This window comes from Cherax quadricarinatus, chromosome 16, assembly GCF_038502225.1.
Source record: "Cherax quadricarinatus isolate ZL_2023a chromosome 16, ASM3850222v1, whole genome shotgun sequence".
In the NCBI taxonomy this organism is placed as follows: Eukaryota; Metazoa; Arthropoda; class Malacostraca; order Decapoda; family Parastacidae; genus Cherax; species Cherax quadricarinatus.
In genome coordinates, this window is record NC_091307.1 from 15,543,050 (window position 1) to 15,560,576 (window position 17,527).

Sequence of the window (17,527 nt, forward strand, 5' to 3'; positions counted from 1 at the left end):
ATATATATATATATATATATATATATATATATATATATATATATATATATATATATATATATATATATATATATATAATATATATATATATATATATTACCCCTGGTATAACCCAATAGTCAAACAAGGTGACCGATTCCTATTGATATAGGTACACATGGAATAACCTCTCGGGTACAGGATACCATGACTTGTCGAGGTCTTCCCTATTATAGATAAGATTACATTTCGAACAGATTGTATATTTATAAATTTGTACACTTGTACATTTGACCCCAAAGCCTTCGTGTTAATATTTTTGGTTCAAATATTACAAAAATCTATATCTAGTCAATACTTTGCTAAACCCTAGAGTTAACACAGCTCAATGGATGGCTGCTGTATTAATGTAATTTGTATTCTGTATACCTTGCTCTATACTCGTAACTAGCGATCGGCATCTACCTAACTTTTTAGTAAGTAATTTAGCCTTAGTGGACCAGTGGGTTTTCAATAACTTTTTTTTAACAATTCTTGCCCTATTTGTATTTTGCTCTTGACGACATAAAAACTGTTTAGATACGAGACAGAACTGTGGCTTGAAACCTATTCTAGTTTCTTTACTAATTACGTAAGTTAATTAAAATTATATTTAAGGGAACGTGGGAAACCCGTAGGAGTCATACAGCATTTAGGGAATAGGGGTAATCAGGTCTGATCCGAGAAAGGGTAGCTTCAATTCTATGGATCAAGAGCCCTTCACCAGTTTCAAGGCACCCTCTCGAAAGGTCTTACTGAAATCTATTCTAAGAAGACCATGGCACAAGTCACCTTCCTGACGGTTCCTCTCTCTCCCTAGCGTTTAGTAATTTTATTCAAGTATACACAAATACAGTTACATAGATATTATACATAGCAGCGTATGTGTAGAGAACCTGGGATAACCCAAAAGAGTCAGACAAAGTGACTTATTTCGATTGGGGTCCTTCTAATACCTTATTATTATACTATAAAGGAGAAAATATCTTATTATTATACTATAAAGGAGAAAATATCTTATTATTATACTATAAAGGAGATATACTAGAAATAAGGTAAAATGAGTTATTTAAATTTACATGTGTGTTAGCAAAAAAAATAAAAAATCATTCTCCTCCCTTTCTGTCGCTACATTCATTAAGTACCTTTTGCCTCTCTTCTTGAACTGGTTCATGCTATGACTGGCTTTGACATGTGCAGGCAGTCTGTTTCATTCCTTTGTTGCTGTACAATAAAAGGTCTTGAAGCTCGGCCACTGACTGTGGGTACTACAAAGTTGTGCTCCCTTCCCCTAGTACTGTGATTGCTTTGGTTCCCAGCCCTGACAAAATTGGCAGCAAGATTTTCTGGACACTGTGTGTGAGCTATTTTGTAAACTTGATTTAACTTCAATTGTTTTACTGTGTCTTCAACATTCAGCATATCCAATTGTTGTAATTCATCCTGGTCTACATGCTCTCTTGGACCCAGGTCCAGGAAGTATCTTACCAGTTCTCATACTTGCCTAGCACCGAGGTTCATGCAAGGACTCATGTTTCAAATATTATCTTTGAGGAGGACGTAGCTCAGTTAGAAGTCGAAATAAACATATCAATCAAAACTTTCGTGTTTATACTTTGATGTGGGTTTTCATACCAAATATTCATTGCATCTGTCATGACTGCTGCAAACGTCATTTGTCATAACAACTGTTGACTTAACCTGTCCCATCTGCTACTATGGACGTCACCTTTCGTAGCTGCTGTGGATGTCACTTAATAGATACCTGCACTGTATTACGGCAGGTGGAATATATATATATATATATATATATATATATATATATATATATATATATATATATATATATATATATATATATATATATAAATAAAAGGACATCAGATATGCACTGCTCAAGTGTTACATAGATTACAGATACTACTAAGCCAACATACACACCAATAAGAATACTACATAACTTCCAGGTGCTTACTAAACCAAACTTCACACCCGAAACTTTCCTCAAGGTACTCATCAAGCCAAGCTACACACCAGCCAGCGCTAGCTAGTATCTAGGTACTTACTAAGCCAAGCCTTACACCGGTCAGTTTTACCTAGCATTTACGCCAAAATATATATAAGCATACAGTGAAAAATTCAATCTACCGAGGAAAGTAAGGTAGTCAAATACATAGTCATGTCAGTATTTTTATTACAAATTTAAAACAATTTACAACACTGTTAACAAAAACAAATAAATATACTAAATCTTTTGTAAACTGGCAGTCAGAAAGTGTAAATACTTTGTACTTCTGAGTATTCACAGGAATTTTCTCACATAACAGCGTAAGCTGTATATATTCTAATTATAAAAAGTCAGATAAGCATGTTTCTCCTCACACTCGGGTTTTGACTGATTCAGTATAAAATACCATTTTGTACAGTTTTAAAGCAAAGAGAAGGAAAACACTGAGATCACACCAATATTTATAGTTTAAGAAATCCCGAAATTATATCTTATCCTAGAGCAACCATAAACCTCACCTAGAAGCCTTATTTTAAAATAGCACATCTATGTCTTTAAATAATGTTTTTTTTTATTTAAATTTTAATTATTTTTTATACTAATCATATAACGTTTAGATGATAATATAACGTATTGGATTTTTGAAGGACTAGACCAGTGTGTGTTTAGCTGCGTCCTTCGGAGGCTCGAGCCTCTGTTCGTTAATCGTTAACCAGTCTCTGATTAGCCAAGCTGTTGATGATCGCCCAATTAAGCAGGTTATTTACAGGAGTTAGGTAGTCCTATTAAACTGCTGGGAAAACAGTAAACAGTGTATATTAGTAAGAGACTGGCTGCAAGTGTGCTAACAGCCTTCAAGAAGTATTACGAGGACATTTTTTTTAATGGGGAAACCCAAACTCAGGTATGGCAGGTGATGCTAGCCCACAGGTATATTGCATCGATAAGCCAGCGGTTGCTTAACGAATGGCACTAAACGCTGGTACACCAGCTGCCGTTCAATCACCTAGTCAGGAAACGTTTTCCTGAAAGCTAAAAGCATGAAATACCTACAAACTGTAATAAAGACATTTATAGCAATATGGAAACTTGAAGACAATGTTTTTCTTGGAGACCAAGCCTTGGTCTCCAAGTGAAGTGTTGTCTTAAAGCTTCAATACTGTTAAGTGTCTATTCTAGACGTTCTCGCACTTCCTGAGGAACAAATCACCAACAGCGTCAGTATCAGGAGCTTCTGATCATTAGTTAAGTTAGCGTTCAGCAACACACGCTATCATATGCCCGGTTCATTGTTATCAAACTGACACTGCAAAAAAGCTCGTTTTAAATATTCAAAGTAATAACTGTGATTGGGAACCATTGAAGACAAAGAGACTTACTATAAGCCACGAGGTTACTGAACTGCTCTTGATCAAAGAAATTACAGTTATCCTTCTTTTCCTCTGATAAAACACAATTATACCCCAACTCTTCAGGCGTTACACTGGCTCTAACAGTTTTAGCGCTTCCCCTTCGCAATAACAGTAGAGCTAAAAGGAAATCAGCATTATTATTATTATTATTATTATTATTATTATTATTATTATTATTATTATTATTATTATTATTATTATTATTATTATTATCATTATTATTATTACCCGGTATGTTAAAACAAACGCTAAACCAGTATGAGTTATACAGCGCTGTAATCAACAACAGTAACTTAGTAAGAGGAGTTCCTTGAAAAATCTGGGCGCTGTAGGTGAGGCTTTTGGATTCATCAGCACATGAATAATATGTAATATTAAAACACCGAGGGGTCTCTCAAGGCCTAACATAAATAGTTTCTTAGACAACTGCATATATATAGTTATGTAATTTCTTTTCGTTATGTCAATAATGATTCAACGGATCCTTTTACTGGTTAACATCATTATACCCGTTGTGTATCGTGTTCAGCAGCGTGGCTGGGACCTCAACCACTGACGGCACATTCATAGCAAAGCAGCAAAAAAATAAACAGCCTCCGTCACAAAGAAGTCAGAAAGTGATTCAGTCTGAAATGTCGGTCATTATAACTCTCAGATCAATAACGAGAGATAAGACACTGTCAATGTTACAGCGCCACATTAACAACTCTATTTATGCTACTGTCACACTAACAACAATGTGTTATGCTTCACATTTAGAGCTAGCATATTAGTGGGTCACTAACAATTGTTAGTAGGCTACTGTTTCACATAAAAGCCGCCTTTGTTACTGCGGTCACACAATCAATCACTGCGAACTTTGTTATTTATCAACTTACAAGTCTACACAACAAATTTAAACAAAAACAGCAACAAGACAACAGTATTAACAGGATGCACACATGAGCAATATCAACAGTAACAACATAAATTTTTTTACTAATAAAAACGCACTCAGGTCAGTCAAATTCGCATTCATTGATTTCAAAGAGAAGGTTTTATGCAATAGATAATGTGAAAGAACCTTAGGCAGTAAAAATCATTGGGAAGCTGTTCCCACAAAGGTTTTGATTGGACAATAAAATATGAGATCATTTGCATGGTGCGGACCTGGATGTGCTTGTATAACGTGCTAGTGACTACTGCAGAGGGCGCATGCGTAGCACTAGTTTGTGCGTTATAAGAAAGTTGCATATTGGTGCTGGAAGAAGCCTGAAGTGCTTGGTGGTAGTGGGAGGAGCCTGGGGTACTTGGTGGTGCTGGGAGAAGCCTGGGGTGCTGAAGGAGCATGGGTGATTGGTGATGAGGGATGGTGGTTGAAGAGGGAGGTGCTGGGAGTGGAAGGTGCCGGTGCATCACACCAACTCCGGCTTCTCAGAAGGCCGAACTGACCTCGTGGTCGGCGTCAGGTCTAGCTTGAGTGTCGTGGACAGTGGGTGTGGGTGTAGCAGCCACAGCTGAAGGAAACATTAGAGCGTCGAGCTGTTGGGCACGATTAGTAATATGTTGAATACGCTCGCTGATGGACTCCTGGGCCAGCAGATTCTCGTTGTGCTCCCTCACACTGCAACACATGGAACAACATTACACTTCACACTAACTTCTTCCTCTATAACTAACATACAACTGTAATTTAGCTATAACTGTAAAAATAATGAAAGAAACGTACATAAACTTACAGCTCACATCTTACTCTATTATCGTTTAAAGAAATTATGAAAAAATCAGTAAATGAAAGCTTACTGATACGGATACGTGAATTTTCCCTGACAAATAAACCGAGGATGCTATTGTATGGTGAACCCAAGTGCTTTGAATAACGTGAAAAGCCTACCATCACAAATAACCCAGCTGAAGGCCTCGGCCAAATGACAAAATTCTGTGCAGTTGATCATGACTAACGTCCGTGTCAGCAGAAATTTCTCATTTCTGACAAACTAAATACTCCCACCATAATGTTGACCTTCACATTTCAATGCTACCCCTGTCTGGGACATCTGTGATAGCTCTGACTTCGTATTCCTGTTTAGGTTTCCTATTACTGTCTGGGGTATGTATGTTTCTATGATTTTTGTTCCCGTAATTGTTAGTTCCTAAATGTTATTTGGCTCTTTCATCTTCCGATTTCCATTTTTTCTAATTGCCGATTTACCTAATTTTAGCTTGCGAGAGATGGGAAAGGAGCTCTAGTTCATGGTCTCGACGCTTAACTTTCAACTGACTCATGTGAAGTAAGTATGGAGTCAGCATCCTCTGTGTCACTGCTCGGCTCGTTCAACTTGTTTTACGACTGTTAATGTTAAGTGCATTATTTTCTGATACCCGTGTGGCTCATTCGTGGTCGAGACAGAAACAGAGACAGAGAAAGAGAATTGCATATTTCCTTATTAGTAGAGGAAAGAGCCAGGTGATACTCATGTCCCATCTTCACGATTGTTATTTTTTTTTTTTTTGCCCTTTTCTCCCTCTAAATGGCGACCCATAAAAATGGACTAACGACTACGTGTAATTACAACAGCTTGCAGCACGTAACGTTCTACTCGTGAATCAAACCCAATTTTTTTGATCTTCAGAGCTTCGCCGTAATTAATACTTATCTTCCTCACTTAGGAATTGTCCCATAAATCATAAATTTAAATTAAAACAATCAACAAACAAACAAAAACTCTCGTTGTTGTTTTTCAGTTTCGTGTTAAAGCATCACTACGCCAGAGTGCCAACACAAGAGTGGCATTCCGGAACCAACCTGGCTCAGTGCCCACGTCTACCTGCTGGTGCATGAACTGCCTCACGCATCTCTCGTAACTCTTGCCCCAGCTACGTAACCCACAGTAACCTGCCACCTCCCCACCCTACTCTTAAGTGACGCTATCCTCGCTTCACACTATCTCATATCCCTCAGTTTTACCTCAGATAGTTAAAGTATGGCTATAAGCCGATGAATGGTTTAAAATGAAACATATAGCAAAAAGATCATTCTTTATTACCATGTAGGTGAAACACCGTATTACAAAAATATAAAAGGTCTCCTTTTACTATAGGTGTCACTTTGAACCATTTAAACAATATCTCACAATATGACCTCAACCTTAGCTCAGTCATTTTAGAAGTGCCAGAGATGTAACCCCATGATAATACAGCTCACGCATCTTGGCTCCATAATGCAACAATATTTTTTAAGAACGAAGATTTATGTTCACTAAGAAAAATGGACACACATGCAAGCTCTGAATACTTTATTGCCAGCTCTGTTTCGCTCACCAGGAGCTTTGTTAACCTTGATGTATTAAAAGTAGCAATGAGTGTCATCAACAATTGTCCCGATACCCCACAACACTCATCATTGTTATTCACGAATCACTGTTATGCTTTATTCTTTGCTCCTCTGCTTGAACTTTATTAAGTTTCTTTGCTGTTACCTTTATTAAGTCTGCTGTTACCTTCACGCTCGGGCCCCACCCTTGTACTTCACTTGTTTACTATATATGTCCCCATTGTTCATTTATGCACATAATAAGGCTTAGCAAAAGCTCCTGGTAAACGAAACGTAGCCTGCAATAAAATCCAAGAAGTTGCATGTGTTCCTTTACCTAACTGATCGTCGGTGTGTTATAATATTTTTTTTACCCTCACTTTAAAATAAATGGTATAAAATACCGACACAATGGAAACATAAACACATATGCAGTTTAATGTGATCCTTTTTTGACAATGTTTCGCCCACACAGTGGGCTTTTTCAAGTCACAAACAGATCTACCTGGGGTGGAAGGTACGTGAGTATTTATAGTCAGGTTCAGAATGTTGAGGTCAGGTGGAGAATGCTGTATCTAATGATCTACCGGGTGGGGTTATAGAGTCTAAAATCTTGGGTAGCTTGGAAGGGGTTATAGTCTAAAATACCCCTGCCAAGCTACCCAAGATTTAAACTTTATAACCCCACCCGGTAGATCATCAGATGCAGCATTCTCCACCTGACCTCAACATTCTGAACCTGACTATAAATGCTCATGTACCTTCCACCCCAGGTAGATCTGTTTGTGACTTGAAAAGCCCACTGTGTGGGCGAAACGTTGTCAATAAAGGATCACATTAAACTGCATATGTGTTTATGTTTCCACCCTCACTTTAAGTTCACAGTTAATAGCCAGAGTTTCAGTGTCTGTCATTCATGTACATACAAACACTCCCTTTCTTCCCTAATATACCTCCACCCCTCAAATTCAGTGTCAAAAGTCTACTGAATCCCATCTCTCATCCTGAGAGTTTTATCCCACACAGGAACACCCACACCCAGTAACAAAAATAAGAGGCAGAAACAGAGTAACCAACAGAAGGTGAGAGAGACTGGGGACAGTACAAGGGAAAACAATAGATCAAAAGTAGAAATCTCTGAGAGAGTAGAACCGAAAGCAAGCAAAGGCACAGCTATTCATTGTAAGGTGTTTTAATGACAAATTTATCGGGAAAACTGGCACCTGAACGAGAGCCAGAAACGTAAAGAACAAATTTAATGGAGGTATCAAAAGAAAAGTTTGCACTAACACCTGAGGAGAATTACAAGAATGCAAACTGGAGGCGAGCCAACAAAATTCGATATTCACTATTGAATACCACTAAGTGGATGTGATCACACTGTGCTAAGCCTTGATTATCTATTAGAAGCAGGACTGGAGAAAAAAAAATAGGAGGAAACAGAAAGTCATATTACAGAAGAGTAGACTGTGAAGGCCAAGTCTATCAAGGCATCAAATAGTATGCATAGGACGAAAGAAAGTGTCAGGATGAGAGAGGATTAAAACTTGGGATCCTCCAATGATCAATACTAGTCACTACTTTTTCTGATATACGTACATAACCTGCTGTATGTATCTATTTGCAAATGATATGAAACAAGTGAAGATAATATGAACAGGAAAAGACAGAGCTACCTTCCAAGAAGAATAATGCCAGATAGTGCAATTTGGGAATTAGAGGAAAGATCAGAGACAGTACAAACTGGGAAGTGAAATAACATAGGCGAAATAATAAGATTTGGGAGTTTAACATCACGCTTAACGAAACCTCAGAGAAGCACATCTCAGTAAATCTCAGAATAACTTTTAGGAGCCTCAATAATCCTCGAGGACTTTTTAAACAACGTCTGTAGGTACACACTCACTAACCTTAACCATCATTGAACACCTGCCTAGCAGTAATCCATCTAATAGCTTATCGATCCCCCCCAGCACTTACAGCTTAAGCGTGCTAATTTTAACTACATCCCTTCCCATAGTGAAGTCCTTGACGATAATCTCATCAGTCTACTGAAGTCTCACAGTTCAGACTGACACATTTCATTATCTGATGCACGAAACCCATCCTATGTGAGGGAACATGACAGGGAAATACAGCTAGCTTTTGTTCCCAGTATGTAGCTATTATATTTCTCCAAACTTCTCTTCACTTCCCCGTCTCTCTACGTCTCCCACCCCTCTTTTTATCAACACGATATTTTGGTCTCACCAATCACAGGTTATCGACACAAGTGGCAGACGTGTTCCGGTGTGCCGCTTTTTCCTGTGGTGTTGGGGGTCTGGTGGTTATTAGACACGGGTGTAGTGCCAAGTGGGTTACGTGTCACCATCTGGGCACGGGGGTAGAAAGGTGAGGGGTGACCTGAAACAGTAATTAATGGCGGAGAGGCAGGTGCAGAGAGTGTACAATTACCTATTTGTGTGTTGGGAATTTATGCACAACTTCTAACCCAACCTATTAAGCTGAATTGTCCGGCATTTTCTGGACTTTAGCCTCAAATTTATCTTCGAAGGCATGCATTCATTTTGCCTAGATTACCTACTCGTGTAATTCTACCTTTGTACTGTCCTGCGACTACAGAATACTTTACAATATTCACATGGTTCATCTGTGTGTTCAGTTTTCACAGTGTCCCTTTTCACTCAATGTATCTCAGTTTGTTCTACCGATTCCTCTCATAATTATAAAGATCATAGTCATGTCCCTCTTTCTCTCTCTCCTATCGGGTAGCTTAGGCCACTTTCTCGTATCTCTCTGAATATTGCAGTTCTCTAGGCTCAGGGACAAGTTTTAATGTGCACCTTTTGTACCTTCCCTGGATTTACGCTGGGGCCGCGTACTCTTAAAATGTGCCTTACATATGTTTTGTATAAGTTTCCTAAACTATTTTCTGTTTAGGCTCCTAAATGTTGTTTTAAGATGTACCAGTCTTGCGCCAGCTGCCCATGTTACCTGGTGAGGTTACTTCTACGACGATATGTTTGGAGTGAAGCTGACATTTACGTACAATACAAGCAGTAGAGGCCGCACTTCTCAAACCTTGTGGTAATCCATTCGTTACACTCGCCCATTATGATGCTTCCTTCCTCGCTGTTATTATTTATTCCTCGCTTTCAAATACTTCCTGATTTAGTATCGTAATCTCCTTTTCCCACTGGAATATTTTTCTAATTTATGGATTAATCTCTGGTGTAGGATAATATCAGAAACTTTATTTCAAAAGATGATGATGCAATCCGCCAAGCCCAGGGGTTCTTGTTTACTCTAGAATTCTAAGAAATTAAATGTTGTTGGGTATGATTTCCCGTCCATTAATACGTACTGGCTTCCCCTGATGAATTCTTCCCATCTTAGTAACTAGACTAATCTCCCTCTTCAAGAATCTCTGATAGTATACATGTCACTGGAGAGGAAGTAGATTTTGATTAAATAAAATTGAATACATCAGAAATGTGTTGTAGAGTGGGAAAGGGAGGGAAAGGGGATATGGGATGGAGGATGAAGTAGTGAAGGAGGTAAAATGGAAAGGGAGAGAGAGCAGTGGAATTGTAGCAGAGTTAAGTGGATGGAGAGGACTGCAGGGTGGAGGAGACACTATAGGCTGGTCCACAGAAGGGGGACACCTGTGCACCTGCCCAGAATAAGATAGAGGCGCTGCCAGGGGTGCCGTGGTGCCAAGCACACATCGTATGTCAGTCGGGAGAGCTCAAGGGGGAGTGCCAGAACACGCTATTCATTTAATGATCTTCATAGTAATCTACCACCTACACTACCACAGTGATCTTCACAGTACCCCACTACCATATACACTACCACTGAGTCCTTCATAGCAACCTACCACCTACATTACCACTGTGATCATAGTAACCTACCACCTACACTACCACTGTGATCATAGTAACCTACCACCTACACTACCACTGTGATCATAGTAACCTACCACCTACACTACCACTGTGTTCTTCATAGTAACCTACCACCTACACTACCACTGTGATCTTCACAGTACTCACTACAACTGTAATTTTCACAGTACCTCACCACCACCTACACTACCACTGTGATCTTCACAGTACCTCACCACCACGTACTCGACCACTGTGATCTTCACAGTACCCCACCACCACCTACGCACGCACACACACACACACACACACACACACACACACACACACACACACACACACACACACAGTAGTTACAGTGAATGGGACAGAGCAAACGTAGTGCGATTTGGAAAAGCATCATGCTTCCTGAGAGAGAAGCAGTGTGAGCCACTAGCAAAATTTTACAAGTCAATGGACACATATCAATTTCCTGAAACACAGAAAATAGCTAACTCCCAAGATGTAAGCAGACAAAAGTAAACAAAGGTAAACAACAATAGTGAAGACAAGTGGTTTTTGCAACCCAAAATTTTTAGTTGGAGTTAAATCTGATAAAATGAAAATCGAAATGCTAATAAATTATTAAATAAAAACTCAGCTAGAAGTAATATTGATTGAGTTTAAGGCTGTACAAAACAAACGAAAAGAAATGGAAAAAAATGTAACAAAACAAGATACGATAAACAATAGGAACTCCGAGAAGGGAAATGGATTCAGGAATAACAAAGACGAAAATGAGTTGTGATAATGCAGCCAAGCAAAGCCAAGAATTAAAAAAGGATACGAGGTAAAAGAAAGACCTCCTTGGTACACAAATACATAGATCAAAATGACACTTGCAACCAATCATAAAATACCAAGGAAATTGTCAGAGATCACTGTGAGCACAAAGTGTATAGACAATTTCAACAGTTTTCAACAGTCAAAAGTTCATGGCAGGATATAGGAAAACGGGAAAATAAAGACACTACAACACAACAGTATCTTCGTGCAGAGTACTTTTCGACAACTTTAAGATAAGATAAGAGATAAGATAAGATTTCGTTCGGATTTTTAACCCCGGAGGGGTTGGATTTGAAAGGGACCTACCCATTAATTAGGTTTGCTACACAGCCTCTGTCCAAAAGGCTATTTATTCTTCAGCTCTGGTGGCCTGGTGGCTAAAGCTCTCGCTTCACACGGCGAGGGCCTGGGTTCGATTCTCAGCCAGGGTAGAAACATTGGGCGTGTTTCTTTACACCGGTTGTCTATGTTCACCCATCAGTAAAATGGATACCTGGGTGTTAGTGGACTGGTGTGGGTCGCATCCTGGGACACTGACCTAATTTACCCGAAAAGCTCAGCATAACAAGAGGCTTTCTATATAGTAGTATGTCACTGATGTCAGCTGGGCCTGTATACCTTGTACATGTCTTGTAGTAAATAAAGATATTATTATTATTATCCTTGGTAAGGCCTCATTTAGATTTTGCTGCTCAATTCCGGTCTCCCTATTACAGAACGGACATAAATGCTCTGACAAATATACAGATAAAGAGGATGAAGTCGACCCCTTGTACCAGAAGCCTTACCTACGAAGATAGGTTGAAGGCACTGAATCTGCACTGTCTGGAAAGACGTAAAATTAGGGGAGATTTGATTAAAGGGTTCAAATAGAAATCGGTAAATGGGTGGTTTAATGTACTCATTCGATAGAAAAAATGGAGTTGTAGCAAAATAGTTATGATTTTTGTCGACTAGTGCACTGGAATTGGCCGAAAATAGGGCTCAAAGTGGGCAAAATCACCGATGCATATACTAATAACATACTGAAAGTATCCAAACAAGACAAGACTTGCAGCAATGGATTCAGTTTGGAAAAATTTAGATTTAGAAAGGATATAGGGAAGCACTGAAGCAAACTACCAGGTAGTGTTACTGGGAGAGAGAACTTTGTGTAGCTTTAAATAGAGGTTGGACGGATATATTAGTGGGTGTGGCTGGGTGTGAATTGGACCTGCCTAGCATGGGTCAACAGGCCTGTCTTATATTCTTATAAAAAGACTAAGAACATGTCGCTGTGATTAACACATGCCAGGTCAAGCATAAGGAAGAACTATTAAGAGACAAGGAGACAAAGAAACGTGAAAATAGTATGAATGATATCCGTTAGTCAAGACTTGCCAAATCAGGTGAGAATTAAATATGTAGAAATTTTCTCCGAAATGTAAAAAGTTGTAAAAAAAAAGTTTTATCAACAGATTAACAGGACCAATCCCAGCCTCAAATGATTTACAAATCTATCGAACAAACAGAGTAAACTAGTGAAAATTAAAGGAAAATGACGAAATATTTAATTAGAAAAACTTAAGATATGTAATAAAAAATAGTTAGGACATGAGTAACGATATAAAGGATCTAACAAAACAAATAACCACTGACTACGGCCTTAAGGAAGGATCTGATACAAAAGTCCATAAACGTATTCTCAACACTGAACTCTTTAGCTCAATTCTACTTCCTTAGATTAGGAGACAACAGTCGAAACATGAAAAGATGTAAAATTCCCCATTTCTACATGCAACGCCTAAATTTTTTCTGAAAAACCAACAACTCGCGTCCACTGTGAAAAAAAAGAAGTTAAGTTGATGCTATCTATTTTGTGTGTTCAACTGAAGGTTTGCTTATAAGCGGTTGCGTCTGGCTGGCGATTACGAAACAGTAGATGAGCTTCCACCACTCGTAGCCTTCAATGACCCACGGGAGTTTAACGTTTCAATTAAAGCAAAAATAACAATCATCGATCAAACATCTCGCGACGGCACCTGTCACCAGCTAGTGGCCCTGGTCCAATGTAAACAAATGCTCCTTGGCATCTTGAGACGTGTGAAGCAGGTGAAAATCCTCAGAAGATGCCGCGGACAGTTTACACTAATTTTGGATATAGCATGCGAAAACACTCCACCATTCCTTGCGCTCGGTGACCTACATGGATTTAGTACTTTAAGAAATACGTTCAATGAAAAAACGTTTCATTTATGAATGAACAGCATATGAACTTAAGCCGTCAAAAACTTGGTCTAGCCCTTTTTTTTTTTTTTTTTGCTCACAGCAGTTCTGAAGTTCTTTTATTTTTTTAAACTTTCAAGACTTAAAACAAAGAGAACTAACCTACAAGTAAATGATGTCTTAAAGGAAATAAATAAGAAAATTATCTGAAGATTCTACACCGAGTGATCTCGTTGAGATTACATCTTACTACACTCGGTAGTAATTATAGTATATTACTAATTAATTACGCACCATAAACGCCTTGGTACCGTCCCTGCCAGAATCTACTTATTCTCTTTAACTTCCTCTTTCTTTTTGGTTCTCCTCTTCAACTCAAAGCCGGACGTCACAGAGGCAGCACGTGGAGGTGAAGGAGCAGGTGACTGACTCTCCTGATAGGTGGAGGAGGTGACTGACTCTCCTAATAGGTGTTGGAGGAGCAGCTGACTGGCTCTCCCGATAGGTGGTGGAGGAGCAGGTGATTGACTCTCCTGGTAGATGGTGGAGGAGCAGGTGACTGACCTCTGATAAGTGTTGAAGGAGCAGGCGTCTGCCTCACAAGGCTGCAGGTGACTTGACTATATCACTGACATTCCCTGTACTAAAACCAACTCCTCTGACAAATTTATTGCCTCAGTGAATTGACAATTGCTCATAAGTCATTTCTCGGTTACCTACTGAATATTCTGTAGTTAGGAAAATAAATTTTGTTTATTAATACTTGTGAAATTTCAAACCATAGGCGAAGATCCTTGAAAACACGAAGCGCAAAGTTGACATTGTGGATAGGAGAAGGAAAAGTGGTAGGGTTACTATTGAAGAGTATTTATGGGAGATTTTTGCCTTCCTTCGCCACACACTACTTCGCATTAGAAAATGTAAATAGTAGGCTTATTGACCTCTGCTAGGTAGGTCTACCTCACACCCACCCACTCCTACTATAGTGTTCTTGCATTACATTAAAAATGCAAGAACACTACAGTAGGCTTACTGGCCCATGCTAAGCATGTCCACCTTACACTCAACAACACCCACTTATGTAACCTTGCGCTACTGGTATTTTGTAGTGATGGTAAGGTACGGGTACGGGAGTAAGAATGTGGGAGGGGAATAGCAAGGTAGTAAATGAAGAGGTAAAATTGTGGAGGAAGGGGCAAGGTTGTGGAGGAAGAGAAAAGGTTGTGGAGGAAGGGACAAGGTTGTGGAGGAAGGGACAAGGTTGTGGAGGAAGGGACAAGGTTGTGGAGGAAGGGACAAGGTTGTGGAGGAAGGGACAAGGTTGTGGAGGAAGGGACAAGGTTGTGAAGGAAGGGACAAGGTTGTGGAGGAAGGGACAAGGTTGTGGAGGAAGGGACAAGGTTGTGGAGGAAGGGAAAAGGTTGTGGAGGAAGGGATAAGGTTGTGGAGGAAGGGACAAGGTTGTGGAGGAAGGGATAAGGTTGTGAAGGAAGGGACAAGGTTGTGGAGGAAGGGACAAGGTTGTGGAGGAAGGGACAAGGTTGTGGAGGAAGGGACAAGGTTGTGGAGGAAGGGACAAGGTTGTGGAGGAATGGACAAGGTTGTGGAGGAAGGGACAAGGTTGTGGAGGAAGGGGCAAGGTTGTGGAGGAAGGGAAAAGATTGTGGAGGAAGGGACAAGGTTGTGGAGGAAGGGGCAAGGTTGTGAAGGAAGGGACAAGGTTGTGGAGGAAGGGACAAGGTTGTGGAGGAAGGGACAAGGTTGTGGAGCAAGGGACAAGGTTGTGAAGGAAGGGACAAGGTTGTGGAGGAAGGGACAAGGTTGTGGAGGAAGGGACAAGGTTGTGGAGGAAGGGACAAGGTTGTGGAGGAAGAGACAAGGTTGTGGAGGAAGGGACAAGGTTGTGGAGGAAGGGACAAGGTTGTGGAGGAAGGGACAAGGTTGTGGAGGAAGGGACAAGGTTGTGGAGAAAGGGACAAGGTTGTGGAGGAAGGGACAAGGTTGTGGAGGAAGGGACAAGGTTGTGGAGGAAGGGACAAGGTTGTGGAGGAAGGGACAAGGTTGTGGAGGAAGGGACAAGGTTGTGGAGGAAGGGACAAGGTTGTGGAGGAAGGGACAAGGTTGTGGAGGAAGGGACAAGGTTGTGGAGGAAGGGACAAGGTTGTGGAGGAAGGGACAAGGTTGTGGAGGAAGGGACAAGGTTGTGGAGGAAGGGATAAGGTTGTGGAGGAAGGGACAAGGTTGTGGAGGAAGGGACAAGGTTGTGGAGGAAGGGGCAAGGTTGTGAAGGAAGGGACAAGGTTGTGGAGGAAGGGACAAGGTTGTGGAGGAAGGGACAAGGTTGTGGAGGAAGGGACAAGGTTGTGAAGGAAGGGACAAGGTTGTGGAGGAAGGGACAAGGTTGTGGAGGAAGGGACAAGGTTGTGGAGGAAGGGACAAGGTTGTGGAGGAAGGGACAAGGTTGTGGAGGAAGGGACAAGGTTGTGAAGGAAGGGACAAGGTTGTGGAGGAAGGGACAAGGTTGTGGAGGAAGGGACAAGGTTGTGGAGGAAGGGACAAGGTTGTGGAGGAAGTAAAAAAGGTTGTGGATCATGGAGTGTTCGCTATCCTACTTACACATGCACCTCACAATGACTACTGACGGTGAGTCACTACTACGTGAAACTCATCTTATTACTTGTGATTCGCAAGTAATATGCAGCAAGAGGAAGATGGTGGGAACACCCCTGCGGTATTATACACACAAACACTCGTTGAGATACTTCCCGTCCATGACTGACAAATTTCCCTGACTTCTTCGCAAGTCCTCGCTCATTAGGACTTTTGAAAATTATTTTTCTTCTTTCAACAAACTTTGGTCAGTGTGGCAACAAACAAGAATAAATGACCACTGTCGACACCTGAATTAATTAATGTTTACAAAATGTAAGTTGTGAATCCATGTTACTGGAAAAAATTGCATTTATTTACTCATAATTCATGGACAATTTTTTAATATTTGAGGAAAAATGATAATTACAATGCCTGTTCTGGCCAAGGCAAATATAGAATATTTTAAAAACCCAACAACAAAAAATGAAACTGTCATTACAGTTGTATAAAGCTTCTCTCCTCACTTCTGTGAGGAGAGACGCTTTATACGACTATAAATATTCACAGCCTAGTGAGCTCCAATAACATTTTTTAGTGAACACTAGTGAATAATCGTCCCCCAGCATCGACACCATGCACAGCCCTTCTAGGGTAGGGTAGGTGCCTGAGCCCGAGCTTGCAGCTCACATACTGTCATTCCCATTAGCCCTCTTGGGGCGGGGATGGCAGACCAGAGAGGCCTAGCTTGTGGCTAGGCCTGGGGACAGTTGGTCCCAAAGATGAGGAGGTACTTGTGCCTCCTCCCTTGGGAGACTTAGGTCTCAGACACTCCCTAAAGAGGGAGCCAAGGCCGGGCCACCACTTGGAAAAGGCCCGGGCCGGGAGAATACCGGCGAATCTTTAATAATAATAAAGTCCCCAGCATCAAACATTTGATAAGACTATTAGTGTCATAATAATCTATTACAAACAGATTACATGAAGAGCATCTGACAGGTGAGCCAGCTTAACTTTTACACTGGAAGTAAACCATCCCAAGACATAGTGCATATGAGATTACTACTGTGAAAGGCAATTCAGTTTAGTTACAACCCTTATGCCAAATGGCATAAGGGTTGTAACTACATTGAAAACCTTAAAAAGCAATAAAATATCCGAGCAAAATAATTAAAATATATAGTCATATAATTATTCAGTAATTAATAAGATTCAGAAGAGCAGCTAAGAGAGCGTTGCAAGCTCGTGGCAGGCAACACCACACAAGCCTCATATATGAGCCACAAGTACC

General features: G+C 40.3%; 1 protein-coding gene across 10 annotated transcripts in view; it reads right to left on the minus strand.

The window, feature by feature from the left end:
• The window catches only part of LOC128688791 (titin-like), a 458,202-nt gene that overhangs the window by 417,253 nt on the left and 23,422 nt on the right, over nt 1-17,527 (minus strand). For all 10 annotated transcript variants that reach the window (XM_070085639.1, XM_070085635.1, XM_070085638.1 and 7 more), the window contains one exon: nt 4,870-5,041. In XM_070085639.1, coding sequence (XP_069941740.1) covers nt 4,870-5,041 — 172 coding nt within the window. The remainder of the gene's footprint in view (nt 1-4,869; nt 5,042-17,527) is intronic.